This window comes from Thunnus maccoyii, chromosome 21, assembly GCF_910596095.1.
Source record: "Thunnus maccoyii chromosome 21, fThuMac1.1, whole genome shotgun sequence".
Lineage (NCBI taxonomy): Eukaryota > Metazoa > Chordata > Actinopteri > Scombriformes > Scombridae > Thunnus > Thunnus maccoyii.
Window position 1 is genome coordinate 7,163,754 of NC_056553.1, and position 19,780 is coordinate 7,183,533.

The 19,780-nt window shown below is 38.7% G+C and overlaps 3 protein-coding genes across 6 annotated transcripts in view; all 3 read right to left on the reverse strand.

Moving 5' to 3' along the window:
* Positions 1-845: 845 nt before the first annotated feature.
* On the reverse strand, positions 846-3,064 carry otos (otospiralin). Its single transcript, XM_042400197.1, has 4 exons — positions 2,999-3,064; positions 2,746-2,812; positions 2,199-2,222; positions 846-1,237 (listed from the first exon to the last, which is right to left on the reverse strand). The coding sequence occupies exons 2-4, from the start codon at positions 2,801-2,803 to the stop codon at positions 1,050-1,052; spliced, it is 270 nt and encodes an 89-aa protein (XP_042256131.1). The 5' UTR covers positions 2,804-2,812; positions 2,999-3,064; the 3' UTR covers positions 846-1,049.
* Positions 3,065-3,502: 438 nt separating this feature from the next.
* Positions 3,503-8,215, reverse strand: apodb (apolipoprotein Db). The gene is made up of 4 exons (XM_042399803.1): positions 8,105-8,215; positions 7,314-7,435; positions 6,604-6,689; positions 3,503-4,929 (listed from the first exon to the last, which is right to left on the reverse strand). The coding sequence occupies exons 1-4, from the start codon at positions 8,213-8,215 to the stop codon at positions 4,697-4,699; spliced, it is 552 nt and encodes a 183-aa protein (XP_042255737.1). The 3' UTR covers positions 3,503-4,696.
* Positions 8,216-12,908: 4,693 nt separating this feature from the next.
* LOC121888077 (rho GTPase-activating protein 21) overlaps positions 12,909-19,780 on the reverse strand; it is an 87,027-nt gene continuing 80,155 nt past the window's right edge. For all 4 annotated transcript variants that reach the window (XM_042399357.1, XM_042399358.1, XM_042399356.1 and 1 more), the window contains 2 exons: positions 17,557-17,588; positions 12,909-15,942 (listed from right to left, as the gene is read on the reverse strand). In XM_042399357.1, coding sequence (XP_042255291.1) covers positions 14,236-15,942; positions 17,557-17,588 — 1,739 coding nt within the window. In that variant the 3' untranslated portion in view covers positions 12,909-14,235. The remainder of the gene's footprint in view (positions 15,943-17,556; positions 17,589-19,780) is intronic.

Genomic DNA, 19,780 nt, shown 5'->3' on the forward strand with positions numbered 1-19,780 from the left:
TCGTTGGTTTTTAAAGGCGGTTTGTATCCAAAATGTTGCATTACCGCCTTCTACTGGATTGAAAATACAACTCAATTCTCCTATCTAATCTAAATTATTATGTATAAAATAAATTGAAATGAAAATAAAAATATCAAAAATAAGTAAATAAAGTTCTTCCTTACCTCTCATTTCATTCCCTAATATAACTTCTCAATCTAGTCTCAGAGAAGCCCTGAGAGCCTCCAAAATCCACAAGCCTCCTTCTGTGCAAAAATGTATTAAAAGTTTATTTGAAACTAAAATGAACCTTCAGCCATCCAGATGAATCAAATCAAGTTGACATCTTTCAACGTTACAGTCTTTTTAGTGCCAAAGTCCCTCCTTCTGTTACTATACTTCCACCGCAGCTCAACAGGGAAACACTGTCTGAGGAAACACAAAGAGGGAATTTGATGCTAAAAAAGACTGTAAATGTGGCAGATGTCCACTTGATATGACTTTTAAATACATTTTTGCGCAAAATAACTGTGTGGACACACTGTGGATTTTGGCCCCCATCACTTATATTGAAAGCACATTTGAAGAGGATCTTTTAATAGCCAGTATGAACAGGAGAAATGATTACAGCAAGGAAAACCTCTTTCAGTATTCATATGAACACCTGACAGTTACTTCATCCATGTAAACAGTTACTTTAGTGTAGACTGTATACATGGGCTTTACAGTGTAATATTGGTAGTTTTGTTAAATAATGAAATCATTTTATAGACATCATTGCATATTTGAAACATGTTTGATTTATTTGTTGTACATTACATGAAGATATCATACATTCCTACAAAAAAGCTACTTTTATATATGTGTGGCTATGCTATAATAACACACACAGTGTTATGCTTGGAGAATAATTTGCTATCTTTCCTTTATTTAATTTTCTGCTATTTTCTTAATTTTAACTTCCTTCTTTCTTAATGGTCTCCTCTTTCTCACAGCATAAGACATTTATTTACTTTGAAAATCTCTCCCTCAGCCTTTTTCCTCCCTCTCCCGGCTCCTTTCACCCCCCCTCAGTGTTCATGTCCCATGTTGGTCTCGTATCCCAGGGTGTCTCCGAGGTGCTGGTGGGCGAAGAAAGCCCGGGCCATCTCGTTGATGTGGTTGTAGGCGCCGATGGATTTGAAGTATTCAACGTAGTTCCAGAAGTCAGAGGTGGAGTAAGGCCAGTAGGGAACAGCCGGTGGTTGATCGTATGGCACTAAATACACAGCAGTGAAGGGAAGGGCACGTTAAACCCACATTCCAACACTAGCACACTGTGTTAGTATGACCTATCATCGAGCTGTGAGCTTCAGCAGATTCTACCTGCAATTTAAGGATGATGTGTTACAATTTTTGCTGCGCTTATTTTCTCTAAATCTACATCTGCTGCTTCTTGTTAATCAGCCTGTTGAATATTTTCCAGACGGTCTTTACACAAGCTTCAGTGAAGAGGCGTGAACTTGTAGTTTATACAGGTGAAAAGAGATTAAGAGCAAGTTTTTCCACTCAAGAGAATGAGAGTCACTCCTGCAGTTAAAAACACAAAATGTCCCGTGACTGCAGCACGTACACCTCTGCTGAAGTATCTCTGTAATGAATTTCTCAGTTTTGTCTCTTTAAAAAATGGTATTTTTCAGTTTTTGGGTCCCTTATGGCTTGTGTTTTAAATCACAAAAAGCTTTGTTTGCTGCTGTATCTGCAGTGAGAAAAACTTTAATCTATATTTTGCAAGTTAAACACAATAATAAGAAAAATAAAATGTGCACCCTTTAAACTTTTTATGATATTATACTGCTTAATGGCAAAATAATACTCTTAAATTAGCATATATGGCATATATCCAAAAAAAAGTATCTTGAATTCACAAAACAACTTTCAACTTTAATTCTGGTTCATTATGAATGTACTCACTGCTGATTAAGATCATTTTCTGTATGTAACCAGTATGTTTAAGACATATTTTTTTGTAGTAGCAGAAATTAATGACTGAGCTAATGAATTTTAAGTGTTTTAAGTCATTTTTCCAATGAAAGGAGATTCTGCTTCAAGGGTAGAATGACTAAGGAATTGTTAAAAATTGTACAACAGCAAAATAACTATTTGTGAAGCATCTTTGGTTTTCTTGCAAAATATGAAGGTGTCTAAAAGGAGATGTGTTATTTATTTAAATACTGTACCTCCTTCTGGGATGACTCTGGCCTCTGTGAGGAGGAAGAAGGGGGAGAGAGGAAGAGAGAGAGAAAAAAAAATTAACATTCCCAAGCATTCCAAGGCTTTCCACGTACAAAGACGGGATTCAGGTCCGGAAAACTCAGCTTTCTGCCAGAGGATCGCAGGATACCTGCTCGCTGCTCAAAATATTATTGCTGACCATTCACAAGAGCACGTACACACACACACACACACACACACACACACACACACACACACACACATACACACACACACACAGTCCGAAGCAGAAGGAATTCATCATCGGACAGAGTCCCCTTTGTACACATGCAGTGGCCAAAAACAAATGCAGCACTGTCCCATCTGTGAGAATCAGACATGATTCACAGCTATTTTGATAAGCATGCACATATCAAACTGGGTTATATTACTTCACCCCTACATGTTTTTACTGCACAAACATCAATTAAAACGCATCAGCTGTTCCATTCAAGAAAATACTTCAACTAAAATATGATTTACAGATTTTTTTTAAAAAAAAGAGAAACTCACCACTGAGATGACAAGCAAAGAGGCAAAGAAGAATACTGAGCCAGACCAAACACTTCATCTTGCCCTCCTAAACAAACAAAAACACTCATAATGCTCTAGATTTTAGTTCCAATATTAGTACAATCTACAGGTTTATGCAATATAATATATAATATATAATGATTCCCCCTAAAAAAATGGTTTTCTTTGTAGCTTACAATAAATTTGTGAGTAAAATTACATGAAAACAACTGAAATTTGCGATTTTGTTTACCTGTAAATGGTTTGTGAAGTCTTGCAGAGATGCTTCTGTTCATCTGCTGGTTCACTGTGTTCTGTGGTGTGTCGGGCTCAGTGGAGGGAGAGCCAGTGGACCTCCAGCATACACACACACACGCATACACACACACACACACACACACACATGCATACACACACACACACACATGCATACACACACACACACACACGACCAAGCTCAGCCAAGCCTTGCCCAGTTTATACTGTATCAATACAGGAAAGTCCTTCCTTAATACAGAGTTTAATTTCCGGGTGGTATAAAGTTATTTTTTACGTCTAAGGTAAAAAAAAATGTAAAATTCTATAGCTGCATATAGACGTACTTCTCTCAGTGCCTTAAACAACAAATTTGCTTTTCTCTTCATAATGAAATTGCATGGATTTGTACTTTAAGGCTCAATAAAGGATCATTAAAAGGTTTGATTTGTGACATATATGTTTAATATGAAGCTTAAATTGAGTGTAAACAAATATTGGTCCACGTGTTTGTCATCAGAGAAGATTTCACACCAAAAATCTGTTTTTTTAAATGTATTTTTTACGTTGCTGAGCAACACATTAGTCCCTGTTTGTGAGGAGCTTCTACTTGAGGATGTGTGCCTTGCTCAAGAGCACCTGGCACATAAAACATTATGGCCGAAACTCATTTTACAGAAACGTTTATGACCTCATGTGTTCCCGTAGTTAAAGCCATTGCCTAAAATGATAACTATTATCTTTACTGATGATAAAGTATTCTATTTTATATGGTTTTACTCCTACTATTGAAACTGACCTTTAAACACAACATATCTTTAAAGTGCATCTTATTTGTGCACACAGACAATCACTTAAGCATTCAAACAGCCTCCTGTCTTTGTTCTTCTTCTATCCTCAATGAACAACGTTCACCACATAAACACAGTTAAACCATTAGATCTGCTGATGAAAACAGCTTTAATTGACATACTATAGAACCCACCTCCATGTTTTTTTCAATCACCAAGAATATGACGTTTAATTGCAACATTATCCACCACGTTATTTTACATTAGGTAAAATGTGGTGTAAGAGTATGAAAAAAAAGAAAATATTACATACTGTAATTGCAATATGTATTATTATATAACAACACATTTAACTGAGAACTTGTCTTGATGTAGTTTTGACAAATTCAGTTCCCCCTTTTAAAGTACAGAGCAGCTACTGCAGAGATAAAATAGAAAAATATATTAAAACAAAGACTGAACTTGTTTTTTGTGAATATATTAGCCTGTCAGAGATATAAGAGACAGTTATAACACAGAGATATTTAGATTATACTGTAAAAATTAAAGTAAATCATACTGAGATTTGGTTGCTAATGTAATTGCAGTACGAGCTGCAGTATTGATTTAATACAAAAAAACACATTTTTATATCAAATAATCAAATATTTAATGTGTGCATTTTATCAAGTTACTGAATATATTTTTCTCCTCACATGCTTTATTTTTTAGCATCTCTAAAATTCAAAAAAATCAAAGTTTGGTGAGTTCCAATAGAAATTTTAAAAAAAACTGAATATGAGTAAAGGTTCTGCAGGGCAGTATCTTGCTCTCTGACCCAAATCTGCATCTTCTTAAAATAATATGAGTCCAGTATGTTTATAATACACAGTAATATCCCTGTGGGTGGAAGTCTCCAGGACTCCCTAGTTGTCCTTGCAGCCTTTCTGATCCGTAGCTTTCATCCTGAACAGGTCGATTCCTTCGTTGATCATCAGCTCTTTGGCATAGCTCACGGTCTCGTAGGGCAGGAAGCGTGAGCGGCTGAGGATCCAGGCGTAGTCGATGTGGAACAGGCGGAGGATGTCGATGCAGGAGTACACGACGGCCATGCTGGTGTAGTCGGTGGTCAGAACCCAGTATGGGCTGTAGGGAGTAACTGGGAGCACAGAGAATACATAAGAATATTTTACCATACATCTTTTTTTTTAGAGAAGAGTTATAAAACTGACTTACAAAATATATCAACACAACACAATTCAGATACAGAAAGAAAGGACTTAAAATAAAAAAGGAAAATTAGACTTACATAAAAACTACCTTATAATTAATAAAAGATGAAGGATCAGATCAGTTGGCTAATTTGATCTTGATCTGTTTGTATTTAGGTAAAACATTCAAAATGCTCCTTGATTTTATAATGATCCACCCACTGATTAGAAATATTTTACAGTAAATGTGTGTTTTGTGCGTTAAAGGGATAAACTGTACATTAACATGCACATTTCCATGACTACATTTATGTTCTGAGGCTCAACTGGAATATCTTTCATTTCATTTTATTTAATTTTAATGTTTATTTGGATGGGACAGATACAATATACATTTGCAGAGCAAATATCCAACGCAATGCATCACATAATTTGTAGCTACTGTTAATGTCCAATGTCCGTCCCTAGAAGAGCCTTTAAAATCATATTTGCATGATTTACAGTTACAGTCCTTATTGATCTTATACTGGCTATTTGTTAGCTTATGTAAACAAGTTGGATTTCACTTTTTTTACTGTCTTTTTTTAGATCTTTGTCTATGTTAAACATAGACATCCAACATTATAACAGTATATGAATGACAGGAAATCACAAAAAGCATATGTCCCCTTTAAAATTAGCTTCTTTTTTTTTTACCAATGCAAGAGTAAAGAGGATTACAATCATCCAATGGATCAAAAAGTCCAAAAAACTTTATTAAAGAAGGATCATATGTTTCTGTTTCCAGGTTTTGATGTGGAGAGAAATGTTTTCATCTTTGACTTTTGAATGGAAATTCGATTTCAACTCAACTGTCAACTGTTTATACTGTAAATACTGACGGTGTTTTTAGGGGTATTTTAGAACCTAAAGTCTTAGTCTCATTGAGTTGTTTCAGATATTTGTTGTTTATTTGACTTATTTTTCTCTAGACAAGCAGCTGTTGGGTTGCTTATAAGAAATCTTAAGTTGTCTTGAGGATGTAATACTTTATATGACTTAATGAGAAATTTCATTCATGATTTACACTGCAGTGTTTACACTCTGATACTGTGATGTGTTTTTGAGACATATATTTCTGCTTTATGTTGTTTGTCTCGCACTCATCGTTGTTGCAGTTCAAGTCTGTTACGGAGGACATAAACTTCTACTGAGATGTACGAACACCAGAATAAATTATAATGATGATTCAAGGCTTCCACAGACAGACAGACTCATTGTCATAGACATTACAAATGCAGTGAGGCTGCTGCATCATGTGTCAGCCGTTATCTTCATCATTCACAAGGTATGTGTGCTCTCAGATAAGCTCAGTGATGAGTGAAACGGCTGCCATGTACGAAGCAAAAGTACATGTTGCTTTTCTGTCCGATTTTCTGTCTTAATTCAACACTTTCAACAATGCAGTAAGAAACTACATTATATAATGATTTTAGTATTGTAATTATTGGTATTAAATGCTTGATTCCAACTCATTTTACCAATAACAACCATAAACACAAGAAGACTACAAAGGAAAATAAAGAACAAGAAGAATAGAAGTGAGGCAGTCGAAGAAGACGACGGCAAAAACAAAGACTTACAATAAGAGAAGCTGACGCCAAGTTTGGCCGGTTCTCTTGGGTCATGAACCACTGCTGTCCCTTCTGCCTTCCTCAGCTTGTCTTTACTGAGAGACACAGACAAAGAATACAAAAATTTAAACGCCCTTTATTGAATTGCTACAAGGGAAACAACAAATCAGCAGATGTACATGCTAACTTCTGCAAGTGAGGAGTAAAGTCAAGGTAACTTAAAATGCTGAGACTCCAGTGAACCCAGTAAGACACTATCACTGCAAGGACTGAATTAAGTGTCTATCTTCTCCCAGAACTTATGAACATTTTACCTCCTGGTAGAATCCAAAAATAAATAATTAAAAAGGAAAAACACTCCTTTAAACCCTTTGTGTCTATTCATGGTTATCACACCTTGTACAATCCTCCATTTGAAGTCAATAGAAAACTTGTGCAGGAGCTTTAATCTTTGCTAGTGAGCATTGATTTAAAGGAACAGTTTGACAAGCTTTTTCACTTTCTTGCTGATAGTTGCATGAGAAGATTGATACCGCTTTTACGTCTATACAGTAAATATAGGTTTAGACAGGTTCCGTCTAAAGGTAACAAAATACACCAACTAGCACCTCAAACTAATTAACATGTTACATCTAATTTGTTTGATCCCTACAAAAAGTGCGGTTTTAGAAGAAGTTTTAGAAGAAGTTGCAATTTAAAAAAAATCCCTCAATACTCACTAGAACTGAGTGTTCAGCACCTGGATGGTACCATCTCTCCTTATGCCGTAGTTGGCCTCAATGCACTTTCCCCTCTCGAAGGAAGCAGGAAGCTTCTCAATCTCGTACCACCTGCCCAGGTACTGTCAGCAGAACGGTTGAATTATGCAGAGAGGTCAGGGGTGGATAGACAACTGCCTGGGACCCCCAACTAAAAGGGCCCCCAACAGCTGTAGATTTATTATGATGTTTAGATATGAAAAATATTGAATTATGTTACTATTCTAACTCATTGCACCTCGAAATAACTTACAAAAGGCCCCAAAGCACTTTAAAAAACTGTATACTTCTAATTCAGAGGAAAACATTGTACCACTACATTTAGCTGACAGATAAATGTTACTGGTTACGAAGCAGATTCAGATTTTACTCATAAAATATAACAATTAAAATATGATGCATTATTATTCAATGAACTATCCAGCCTTATATAAAGTAGAATCAAAAGCTCTACGTTGAACAGATGTCAAGTAAATTTAAGTAATAATACGTCTCTTTTATTCTTCACTTTTAAGTAAAAATTTGAATGCAGGACTTTTACAGTACTTTACTGTGTGGTATATATAGATTTACTTTAGAAAAAGGTTTTCGGTACTTCTACCACTGCCAATACCAACATTCCCAGTTAGACAAAGGGTGTATATTCAAGCAAGACATTTTTGCCTGGAGCACCCAAATCACTGAATCTGCTCCTGAAAGAGATGACAGGGTGTCTGGATTGTGTGTTGTGTGTTTTTGTGTTCATGTGTTACCTGCTGAAGGTTGAAGCCGGGCTGCACCTTCGGAGTGGGACAGGGACCCCAGTGATAGGTCTGCGCTGAGACCAGAGGGAGCAGCAGGAGGAGGAGGTAGACGGTAGACATCGCTCCTTCAGGAGTGGAGGGGAGATTATAAAAACTAAAAATGAAAGAAATTATGTGGCTGAACCTGTGAGGCAAATTAATGGATATAACAACCTTAAATCCATCTCTGTGTAACCCCGATGTCTGAGGTAAGAGAGTAAAATGGACAATAATTTAGTTTTTAAATAAATTTAGATGTAAATAGTTGAGTGTGGGATTAAAATTTATGAGTAAAATTGCTGCTTTAAAGTCCTCTCCACTCAAAAATATGTTTTTCTTGTTGGTGGAAAGTTTCTCTGTGCTGACCTTTAATCTCAGTTTGAGCCGTGTACCTACTAGCATGATTTGTGACATCACAACTAGTTTGCAGCCAATCGTGGTCCAGTATGCAGTTTATAAAAGTGAGATGTAGAAACTTGAAGCCTTCAGTGCACTGAGAACGGACTTCTCATTCATGTAGGAATCATCTTGTGCCCAGTAGTCAAACTTTTTACTACTAATTACTCTACTAATGTAATATTGATATATTCTGGATTTTTCTAAAGGAGGAGGAGATGTAGTTTTAAGAATTTTTCACAACACTATTGGACTTTTTTGTGGGAGAAAAATGCTCCAATTATATCAGATACAATTGATTATTACAAGCAGATGATTTTTATTTACTCATATATTTATTTATGTCTTCAGACACAAGGGGATTCTTATAAAATGTTTTGCATTGTGAAGATTTTCTGGAGATTTTGGGTTTAAGTTTGAGATTTATTCATGCGCTTTTTGCTGGAACCAAATTAAGGATTGTACATTTACATTACATTACATTTTGGTAGGGTTATTGATATTTATAGGTATTTTATTACATTTTCAAAAGGGTCATAATTGGATTATTTGGATTTTTATTCATGTTTGATTTCAGATAACAGGATGACAAAATATTACCTTTTTCTTCCAAATGTAAAATATAACTGTGTGTGAACAGGCCTGACTATGGAGTGTGTTTGTTCACTTTGGAGGGTTAAACCATAAAGTTCACATCATTCTTATCTAACTTAAGTCCATAGTGGGTGCTGATGTTCTCCATCTACATACCTGAAAGCATTTACATTTTATCTTCTATTGTTACCCAGAGAAATGTAAAGTGCTCGACTGGGCGTAAACGGTTTTACAAAACAAGATAATAGTGGAAACACATGCCAGAAGAATTTCTATCTGTCAGTGGTTAAGCACAGCTTCATCCTCTTATTGTCTCTTCACACAACATCACATGTCGCCACACTTGTTCTTCAGGTTTCACATAACACACTGCACCTGAACTCACATGTCAGTAGGCTTCTTTACATTATTGTATAATAACAAAACAAACATTAGCCTTCATAGATTTGTTATTTGTCACGAGATTTCAGCATAATGACAAGGAGAAAGCTGTAGTTGAAATATTATAAAATGTTATATAATAAAAATACAAATGTAGGATCACAGAGGATAAACCCAACACGTCAATCTCCTTAAAAACAGTATCATTTAAATACCATATAGCAATAAAACTAAAACTAAAACAACATTTACCCCCAAACTATGCAGTTTAGTATAATTCCCATCAACCTTCACTCCAAACACCTACCTCAGGTGTGTACAGATGTCAGGCGGAAGACGTCTTCACTCTGTCCTGCAGCTGTAGAAAGAAACTGGCTGCGAGTCTCGAGCTCTGCAGTCAAAATACAGGTTGGGAACTCGTTCACGTTACGTCACTCCGACAGCACGAGGCAGCTCATTAGCCAAATTGTCATCATGTGCACATTCCCACACACACACACACACACACACACACACACACACACAAACACACACACACACACACACACATTTTGGAGTGCTTTATTGGATGATGTGGCTCAATATTAATTGAGGAAAGCTCTATGTTTTAAGAATAATGATATTAATTCTTGAATATATTATGGATATTAAATATATATTACATTTTTATTTAGTTTTAATTACAATTATGATCTATCTATCGATCTATAATACGTCCAGGGGGCTCATATTGAGATTCTTTTGTTTTACAATGACATTTCTTACACAAAATCCTTAATCAAATAATTGTATATTAATTGCTTTCACATGGAAATAGTAATAATAGTCAATTAAAATAATGACAATATTAATGTTTAGTATGCAATATGCACACAATAACCAAACCTATTCTGGTTATGTGAGGATATATAACATGTTTGACCCTCAGGTGACCTCACAGAGCAAACAGGCTATTTAACTGGCTGCCTTCACTTTATTGTCTGAGGACCTTCAGTTGTGAGGTTACACTTTTATAAACATCTGGATCACAATATGTACAATTAAGATTCTATAAACAACATATTACATTTATCTGTAATCTTGCAATACGAGAATTCACGGTCAGACTACACACATAACCGATAACTGTAAGTAAACAGTATGACTGAATGATTTGTTCACGAATTTTACTTTTATTATGTATTATAATAAACTTTATTATTGCACTGATGGTTCATGTTTATCTCCTCTCAGCTACAGTGTTCAATAATTAATAATAATAATCATCATCATAATAATCATAATAATAATCTTCTGATCTGAAGTTGTCTTCAGGCAAAAACAAACATTACTTTTGTATGATTTTTTTTTTTTTAAAACATGGACTTACTTTAAAAACTCCAGAAAAGTGTTTGAATGTTCGGGTCAAAGGTCAAACTGTTTCCTTATACCACCGTGGAGATGTCGACACTGCTACACTGTGAAACTCCAAAACTATTCCAAACCTTCAACACACAATCAAAAACATTCTCTATAACTATCCTAATCTTCCCCAAACTATCAAAAACATTCTTCAAAACTATTCCAAACCTTCTCCAAACTATCAAAAAAATTCTCTAAAACTCTCCTAATCTTCTCAAAAAATATCCTACTAACCTAATCTACTCCAAGCTATCAAAAACATTCTCCAAAAATATCTTACTATCCTGATCTTCTCCAAATGATCAAAAACATGCTCCAAAACTATTCCAAACCTTCAACATCAAAAACATTCTCTGAAAGTATCCTAATCTTCTCCAAACTATCAAAAACATTCTCCAAAACTATTCCAAACCTTCTCCAGACTATTCCAAACCTCGGTCATTTCACTGGATTTGCTGGTGATTGAAATCTCTGCGTATCATGACATGAATATATTTACAGTGAACTCTAAAGAAGGTGAAATATTTGTATGGAGTCTGGTGAAAGAATGTAAAAGATTAGTGAGGCTGCAGCCGAATCAAAGGAGGATTTTCTCTGTAAATCAGTGAAAACGTGTTGTTGTGGCTGTAATCTCATTACTTATGATACTTTTTGTACTTTTAGAGCAATTTAAGAAATGAGGGAATATCTTTTTGAAATAGTGTCTAACACGTTAGTCCTGAATCTCTCATAGGTGTTCAGTTGGGTTGAGATCTGGTGACTGTGAAGGTCACAGCATATGATTCACATCATCTTCATCCTAATCAAACTGTTCAGTGACCCCTCGTGCCCTGTGGATGGGGGCGTTGTCATCCTGGAAGAGACCACTCCCATCAGGATAGAAATGTTTCATCCTGTGATCACTCAGAACAACTTTGTATTGATTTGCAGTGACTCTTCCCTCTAAGGGGACAAGTGGATCCAAATCATGCCAGTAAAATTCCCCCCAAAGCATAACAGATCCCCTCACTGTAGGGGTCAAGCATTCAGAAACCTGGACCAGTTTTTCCTTTAATTTGTCATCTGTCTGTAGCTAATATTATTCATTAAATGTTTAATTCTTACATACTGTTCTCTTCACAGTATCCCCTCATAATTAGTCAGAGAGTTCAGAGAGAGTACTCTTTATGTTTTACACTATTTGTTTATGGAGGAAAAATCATTCAAAATTATGGTTGTATATTACTTAAAACAAGAAAACTGAATTTTAAGTTTTGAATAAATACAAGTCCAGTTTAACCTGTAAAACTCTCTTCATGTATCAGCTGCACAAGAAAAGTTGAAATATTTCCATTTTTGCATATTTCTGTGTGAGAAAGGTTGTAAAATTCAGGCTAAACAAATTATGTTTTGGATATTTTTATTGCTCTTAAATGTAAACAAAAAGGGTCAAGTTTGACCTGAACAGTATGTAAGTGTTAATGTGTTGTTTTATAGACCAGTAATTAGTTTTTGTCATTGATGTTTAAACTTCTGCCATCTAAGGTTGTTCACTAGCTCAGCGTATTATTAAATCACAAGGAAGGAATATTACAAGACCTTAACTGATGTATAAGTTTGTTAATTAGTGCTCCAGTAAAAGCAGCAATACTACAATGTAAAAAATACTTAGTTAAAAGTAACGATCTGTTATGTTAAATTCAAAATATTCAAAGTTTACTTCAGCACCAGGTCATACCACAACTGTCAAATTATGGTATGTCACAAGCAGCTGTCAGATTTCAGACATGTTTATTCCACTGCAGCTTTCTAATCTGTAGTTTATTTGCATTTTCATTTGAGTTACTGTAGCAAATTTACAGATTAACTGTTATAATGTGGCTTTATTAGTAAAAAGGGGAAGATATGTAATAAATTCTTTTGTATTTTGGCATTAATTAGGAATAAATCATTTCCATGTCTATTATTCTTTCCAGTGGTTGTTAGTGATATAAAACAATGAGACCAAACAGACACGACAATCTAATAAAGATTATTTATTTCCAGTGTTTGTTGAGGGAGGGCATTGCACCCATGATCTGCTGTACACAGGCGAGATGTTCACTGTTCAGAAAACGTTGTCTCATGCAGTTTCAAAGACAAAGTTTTTTTCTCCCAGGTTTTAAGCGCCCATGCATTTTACTGCACTTGAAAAATACAGATGTGGGGAGGGGGGGGGGGGGGGGGGGGGGGTAAAAATGAAGTAAAACTACAATGAAACACAGACATTGATGTAAATTTCAATGCTGATGTCGTGGTGAGAAACTAAAAAACAGAAAGGAAAACAAAACAAAAATCTCTGGAATGCCTGTGAGATTATGCTCTTCTAAAAATGTATTTTTTTTTTTAAATTTCCTTCTTGTCTTGACAACTGTTGGTAAAAACAGTTTAAAAAAAAAAAAAAAAAAAAGAGGCACTTTTTTTTTTGAGATAAAAACAATTCACACATATGTAAAAACTTACTTTTTGGACTATAAATGGACACAGTTTGGAAATAAAAACTACTGTACCAAGCATTACATACTCTAGTATCAGCATTTCATTATGTTTTTCAGTCTTTATTTGATAAAACTATAATAATCCTCCAGTCCCTCAAGCTAATATCTGGCTGTTGTGACTGTGCTGTGAAAAAAAAACAAAAAAAACAAAAACAAAAAACAAACTTCCCACAGCACCCAGCTCAGAAAGCAGCCCTCGATTATATCAACATACTTCAAGTACAGGCAAAAAAAAAAACCCAAAACACATACATATTATTTTGAAAATGACGATACTGTCACAAGCAACTAGTGTTAGTCCAAATACGAAAAGAGTTATACATTCTTCATACCGCTTATAATAGGAAGAACTGAATGATTCCTTAAAAAAAAAAAAAAAAAAAAAAAAAAGGCTTCCTCCTGCAGAGTCGCTAACGGATTCTTCAGTAATAGTCAATTCATTAGTGCTGTAAAACATTCCACAGAGTTCATGTCTGTCCTATTAACATCGTCACATATCGACAGCGAAGTCACATTCTTGCGTTAAAGGAGGAAGTCCCGTGTTCTTTCCGTGTCTGTTCCAGTACGGCCAACGAGTCAGTGGAATTACATAAAACATCTCTTCAGCATTATTCCAGTAACAATCATGTTGTGAGCCTATACACAGTATGTACAGTAGATACATAAAGTATACTTTGTAGAAAAAATATTGTGCAGTAACCTTAGCTAAAATACCCACATTCGTACAATTACGCATTCATTCTCTCATGTTTTTTTTTTTTAAACCCCTCCCCCTCTTTCGCAGACACACTAGACAAGACCGCTCTTGCCGTTTCACAGATACTGGTAGAACCGTGAGCGGACGACTTGTGCTCCAGAGAGTTTGTGTGGGTGCGCGTCTGCTGCCCCGATGGAGGCTTTGCTTTTGTTTGCCAGCCCGCTACCGTTAACGTGCTCCCCCGTTAGCGGCTGTGCGCCCGGAGACGCGGGAGGAGGCGGTCTTTCGGGAGCTACGTCCGTCTGGGCTTCTGTGTTGTCGTCCTCGGGGACGGCTTTGGGCGCGACCACCTCGACGCTGGACTCCGAGCCCCCGCCCCTGCACCGCTCTCTGGTGATCCAGTCCCGGATGGATAAGTCCTGAGAGGAGCATTTGGGCTTGAGTCGGTCCAGGGCCGACAGTTCGGCGGCCTGGTCCACTCCGCCCTGCTCCCTCCAGTCGTTGATGACCGCCAGCTCTGCGAAGTCTCTCTGGCCGCCCATGGTGTGCCTCCGCCGGATGTTCTTCTTCTTGCCGCGAGCGTCAGGAGTGCGGGTCTTCTGGGTGAACATGTCGTCGGCGGACGTGCGTAACCTGAACTTGAGCCGCTCGGTGATCTTAAGGTGCCAGGCCGGTTCGGGACGCTCCGACTCGCTGCGTGAAGACGAGCTGAGGCTGCTGGTGGACCGCCCCTTCTTCATCACCTCCAGGACTCGGGACAGCCGCGTGGAAGACTCCGCCCTACCCTCACTGCGCTCTCCACTGCCCGCAACACCTTCCACCGATGATTCACTGTCGGTTTTCTGTCTTAGGGACCACCGTCTGGAGAGGGTGTCGCACTCGATCATTTTGTGCGAGGGGAAAAGGCGCCGTGCTTCCAGTTTCGGTGTGGTGCTCCCCTCGGCTGCTCCACCTTTTACTTCAGTCTTTTCCTGACTCTGCTCTGGGCAGGGCGTGGACTGGCTGTTGCCGCCTCCCGGAGCGAAAACCGGGAAGTCGTTCTCGCTGTCTGTCTCCATGGGTCGTCCTTCGCTGATGAGCTCGCTGCGTTCGTCGTCCGCCTCCTCCCCACCCTGCAGCTCCGGGCTGAGCGCACTCGACTCCGCTCCGGTCAAGAACGTGATGGAAGAAGTGGTGGAGTAGTCCGAGGTGATGGAGCTCACCTCCGCGCCGGCCGAAGCTCCCGCACCTGCTCCCAACCCGGTGCACGCTCCCGCTGGCAGGTCGGGGGACGTTCCTCCGGTCCACTTTTTCGGCCGTGACCGCTGCACCGACGCTCCGGAGCTCATGGTCCCGAGGTCGGAGGTGTTTTCATCCAGCTGGGACGGGGGATCCGACATGGAGGATTTCCCTCCGGCGACTGTTTGGTAGCTGATGTTGGGAGAGCCGGAGATTTTTGGGGACGGGGAGGGGGAAGGTGAGGGGTGTCTGGGTGGAGTCTTCTCCTTCAGGAACGAGGAGTTTCGATGCTCTCTCTTGGCTTTAGGTGTCAGCTCCACAGTTCTCCCGTTCTCTTTCCTCTCCTCCGCCCGTACTTGTTGCTTGGCGTTGGGTTTCGTGTTGGGGCTAGGGCGAGTCTCGCTCTGCGTCTCGGTCTGGAGGCTGTGGTGGTTCGGCTTCTGGCCAGGGATTTCCTTCTTGGGGAAAACTGCATCCAGATCGTCATCTGAACTGCTAGGCTGCGGCTTCTCCTTTGACTTCTTTCTTTTGCGGCTGGCTGCAGCAAAGATTGAGGAGACCAGGAGCTCTCTGCTGCACTGGTCCTTCCCTGAGCCCCAGGAACCCTGCAGAAAGGAAGGGGACAGGAAGAGAGAGAGCAGAAAAAAAAAACCAAAGTGAGGATTTATGAAGCTGAGAACCAAGAGGAGGCACATCACAGAGAAAAAAGAACCCTTCACCGCTGTCTGAAAACTTAAGTCTGTACTCCACCTGCTCCCGTGAAGCGCCACAAACCAGAAAAATGGGACAGAGAGAGGAACATTAAGAGGCGTCATTGACAGGGAGCACATTATTGATTCCATGCCAGCTTTAAAGCAGAAGCAAGAGAAGCAGCAGCACAGCGTGAACTGATGCAACCCCCTGCAGGAGCCCCGAGGAGCTCTGAGGAAAAGCAGCCAGATAGCAGCGGTGCAGCGATGAGATTTACTCGGATTTATTTTTTCCTCTTTATCTCATCACAAGCGACTGTATAATCCCGAGCTTCTCAGCCACAAGTATTGAGTTTAGTGTGTCACGAAGCGGGACTTTCATGACAGATTGTAGCGTTTTAAAAGGCGACCTTTTGACATGAAAGACTGTGGCTCACTGGACGTACAGTAGGTTTTCGTCTGGTCAGTTCTCATAGACTATTCACAGCATAACCTCAGTTCACCCACATTACAAAACAACACAATGTCTCATTTAACTCCAGAGCTTCGTAGCCATGCAGATAGTTTTATTCATCTAGGAGATTTCTGCTTCCACCTTAATACAACAGGTGTTGATTTTTTGTTTGTGACACTCACAGCAATGATAAAAAAATCCCTTTCTTAAATTACAATTAAACACAATCATCTCTTTCCAGAAATAACTGTTAGTTTGGATAATCAACAGTTTTCAGAGGGACAGTTTCTTCTATGGGCAGTAATTTCAATAAACACTGTTTACGCTGAGGTTAGTGTGTTATTTTGGAGTAACTACACACTGTGCAATAACAGTGTAAGCTATGTTGAATTGTGTAATTATATGACTATGATATAAAAAGAAAAAAAAAAAAGTGGATTGGTAAGGAAATTGATGCCATGTCTCTGTTGCATCACTCTCATGTTTTGAAAGTTCAGCAAAAACCACTGTTTTTTCAAAAAAAGTTTATGACAGTGTATCCTGTGTCATTTCATGCTGAATTTTGATGGAGATGTGGGTTGTGGTAGCAATCACTGTGGGAATTTGTTCCTCGGACAATCAGGTTATCTTTGGGCGATTCAGGATCACTGTTTTGGTTTGAAAACTTGAGATTTTGTCTCATCATTCAGTCAACTTTCATCTGGTAAAGCCTAAAATCACACAGTGTATAGAGGGCTTTCCCAGGACATTGTTTCTAGAAAGAGATATTGCTGCTCATATTCTTAAATGTGCTTTATCAAAGCTGTGAGTACCACGATTCACCTCCATTGTTTTGGGGTGGAAACAGACATCTCAACAGCTGGACACATGTAACCATCTGACAGTTTACAGTGTAGACACCACTAGAGGTAAATGAAGAATGTGTTTAATTTTGTTTTTAGGGTGAAACTGCCTTTTAACTTTGCGCTGCGATAAGTCTATTGGACGCTGATCTCGACTGGAGGCTTCACCTACCTCCTGTCATCCTACACTAGCAGTGGCCTGAGAGGGTTCACACTGGGCACACACACACTCACCTTTGACTTAGCTGAGTCACTAGTCGGTGAATCTGTAGGTAAAAGAGAAAACAGAAAGACATGTTAGATGATTTGAAAACTGCACATCTACTGCAGGACACGGGAAAATGAATTGGGGAGGAAAAAAAGGAAAAGAGAACCACGTTGATGAAGAGGATCATGTAGAGTGTGAAAACACAGAGCAGACGAGACTGGCGACACATGTGAGATACACACACATACAGTACACATGAGCAGACGACAGGCCATGCTGCACACACAAGGACAGATGAGCTCTACGTTACACTCAGGTCCACATCTACATCATGACAAGCAGCGTTCTTTCCCAACCCTGACACTAACCAAAACATCCTGTGTGCAAGTAAAATAAAAACAGAGACTGTGTGGTCACTAAACCCACAGAGATATCGTTTCTTAAAAGCTATTTGACACAGAAGATGTTATCAACAGAGTGATACTGAGTGCAACTTTGGCGATGAACATACAGATGTGTTTAACAGCAACGGAACAACAGAGTGAGTTGTGTGCCATGCAAAACGAGAATGATGACTGATTTTGTTTATGGATAAGGCTGCTGATATTCTAGGATTTTCTTATTGTCAACAAATCTCATGCAGAGCCAAGTGAGTAAAGTGTGTGCATCCAAATCCTGATATATCTTATTCCTCTGTGCTGTAGACCTCTGTTGTGGCCCAAAAACTATTACAAACCTGTCAATGAGTCACACCGTTGCACTGGGTGACATGTTCCTTCACCACAAAGTGTTTTGGGCACGTTAGTTTGTTTAAAAATGGCTCTTAAGACTAATAACAGTGATCATGTTTTCAGTCTTGCTACATATCACAACCTCAAACTTTGTACTACACTGTCAATTTCAGTACACTGGAGCAACGTCTCTGGTTTGATTCCAGCTAGAGACCTGTGTTGCATGTCATACCCATCTCTCTCTCCCCTTGTTTCCTGTCTGACATTTCACAGCCCACTATCCAATAAAGGCAAAAATGTCAAAAAACAATCTAAAAAGAACTTCAGTGCTAATTCAAGAGGTTGTGTTATGTAGCACAACAAGCCTTACAGAGAACTACTCTCCGGAGAATGAAAATGTGATCACTGTTATTATTCTTTGGAGCCGTTTCTAAACCAACTACTGTAACCGTTAATCTCCATGGTGAAGGAACAAGTCACCTAGTGTAAAGTTGTGACTCACTGACGTGTTTTTAATAGTTTTTGGCCAACAAAGGAGGCTTTGGATACACACACAATACTTGTAAGAATGTTAAGTATTTTCTCATTTATACATGACCAATACAAATGTAGTAACATCTATATATAAAATAGAAAAGGCTGAATTGGCTGTTTTTAATCTTTTTTATACAACTGTCAGTATGATGCCTCAGTTTTGTTACCAAAGACATACAATCAGTCACACAAAAACTCTTAAATAAAACCGTCTGAAACATCTTTCTTTAAAATTTAAATCAGGAACTATCTGATTGAAGACATTTCCGTCTGCACCAGAAAAGCACTGAGGTTTGATATCAAGCCCCACAGATTGAGCTCTTTATTTTCTGACGATGCTGCTCAGCTGAGCTGACGAAGCAATGGCGACGTTGCGGTATGTGGTGACATGAGTTGCCATGACAACAGTGACACGGTGATGACAGAGGCGGCTATGGAGGAAACCAAAAAAAAACAAAAAGAGAAGTGACAGGGGAGTCACAGAGGGGCTAGCTATATGAAAAGAGAGGACACTACATGAGAAAGAGAAAAAAACTATAATCAGTCCTCACCTCCTCATCCTTCGTTTTTCTAGCTAAAATTTGTTTTTGTGTGACATAGCCGAGCCCCCCTATACACCCCTTACAATACAGATGATGGCACGATATGCAAGTGCACACTGACTGGTGACGTAGAAACCATACCATGCTATCTCTCCTGTTGGCAAGCTTGCGAGACAGTGAGGAGAGACAGCGGAGAGCCTTTCAGACAGTAGCACCGGCCTGCGTAAGGTATGTTCTGATAGAAAAACCCACAACACCGGACACCGTACAGTACCGTGTAGCCGCTTCGCTTCCCCTTTTCGTCACGGTTTTCTTTGTTTTAATGCTTTTTTTTTGTTTTTCCTTTCTTTCTCTTTGGCATTTCTTGCGCTTAAAAGACCTGCGGGTTCCTGCAGACTAGGCAGCTACACTGGGGGCAACAATCCTCCTTCTTCCTACAGTTC

What these genes read in the sequence shown, in the direction of transcription:
- otos (XM_042400197.1), bottom strand. Translation starts at nt 2,803, where the DNA reads ATGAAGTGTTTGGTCTGGCTCAGTATTCTTCTTTGCCTCTTTGCTTGT. An exon ending in CTTTGCTTGTCATCTCAGTG is followed by an intron (nt 2,223 to 2,745) that starts GTGAGTTTCTCT and finishes TCCTCCTCACAG; the next exon opens with AGGCCAGAGTCATCCCAGAA. An exon ending in CAGAGTCATCCCAGAAGGAG is followed by an intron (nt 1,238 to 2,198) that starts GTACAGTATTTA and finishes CTGTGTATTTAG; the next exon opens with TGCCATACGATCAACCACCG.
- apodb (XM_042399803.1), bottom strand. Translation starts at nt 8,215, where the DNA reads ATGTCTACCGTCTACCTCCTCCTCCTGCTGCTCCCTCTGGTCTCAGCG. An exon ending in CCGGCTTCAACCTTCAGCAG is followed by an intron (nt 7,436 to 8,104) that starts GTAACACATGAA and finishes TTCTGCTGACAG; the next exon opens with TACCTGGGCAGGTGGTACGA. An exon ending in GTGCTGAACACTCAGTTCTA is followed by an intron (nt 6,690 to 7,313) that starts GTGAGTATTGAG and finishes TGTGTCTCTCAG; the next exon opens with TAAAGACAAGCTGAGGAAGG.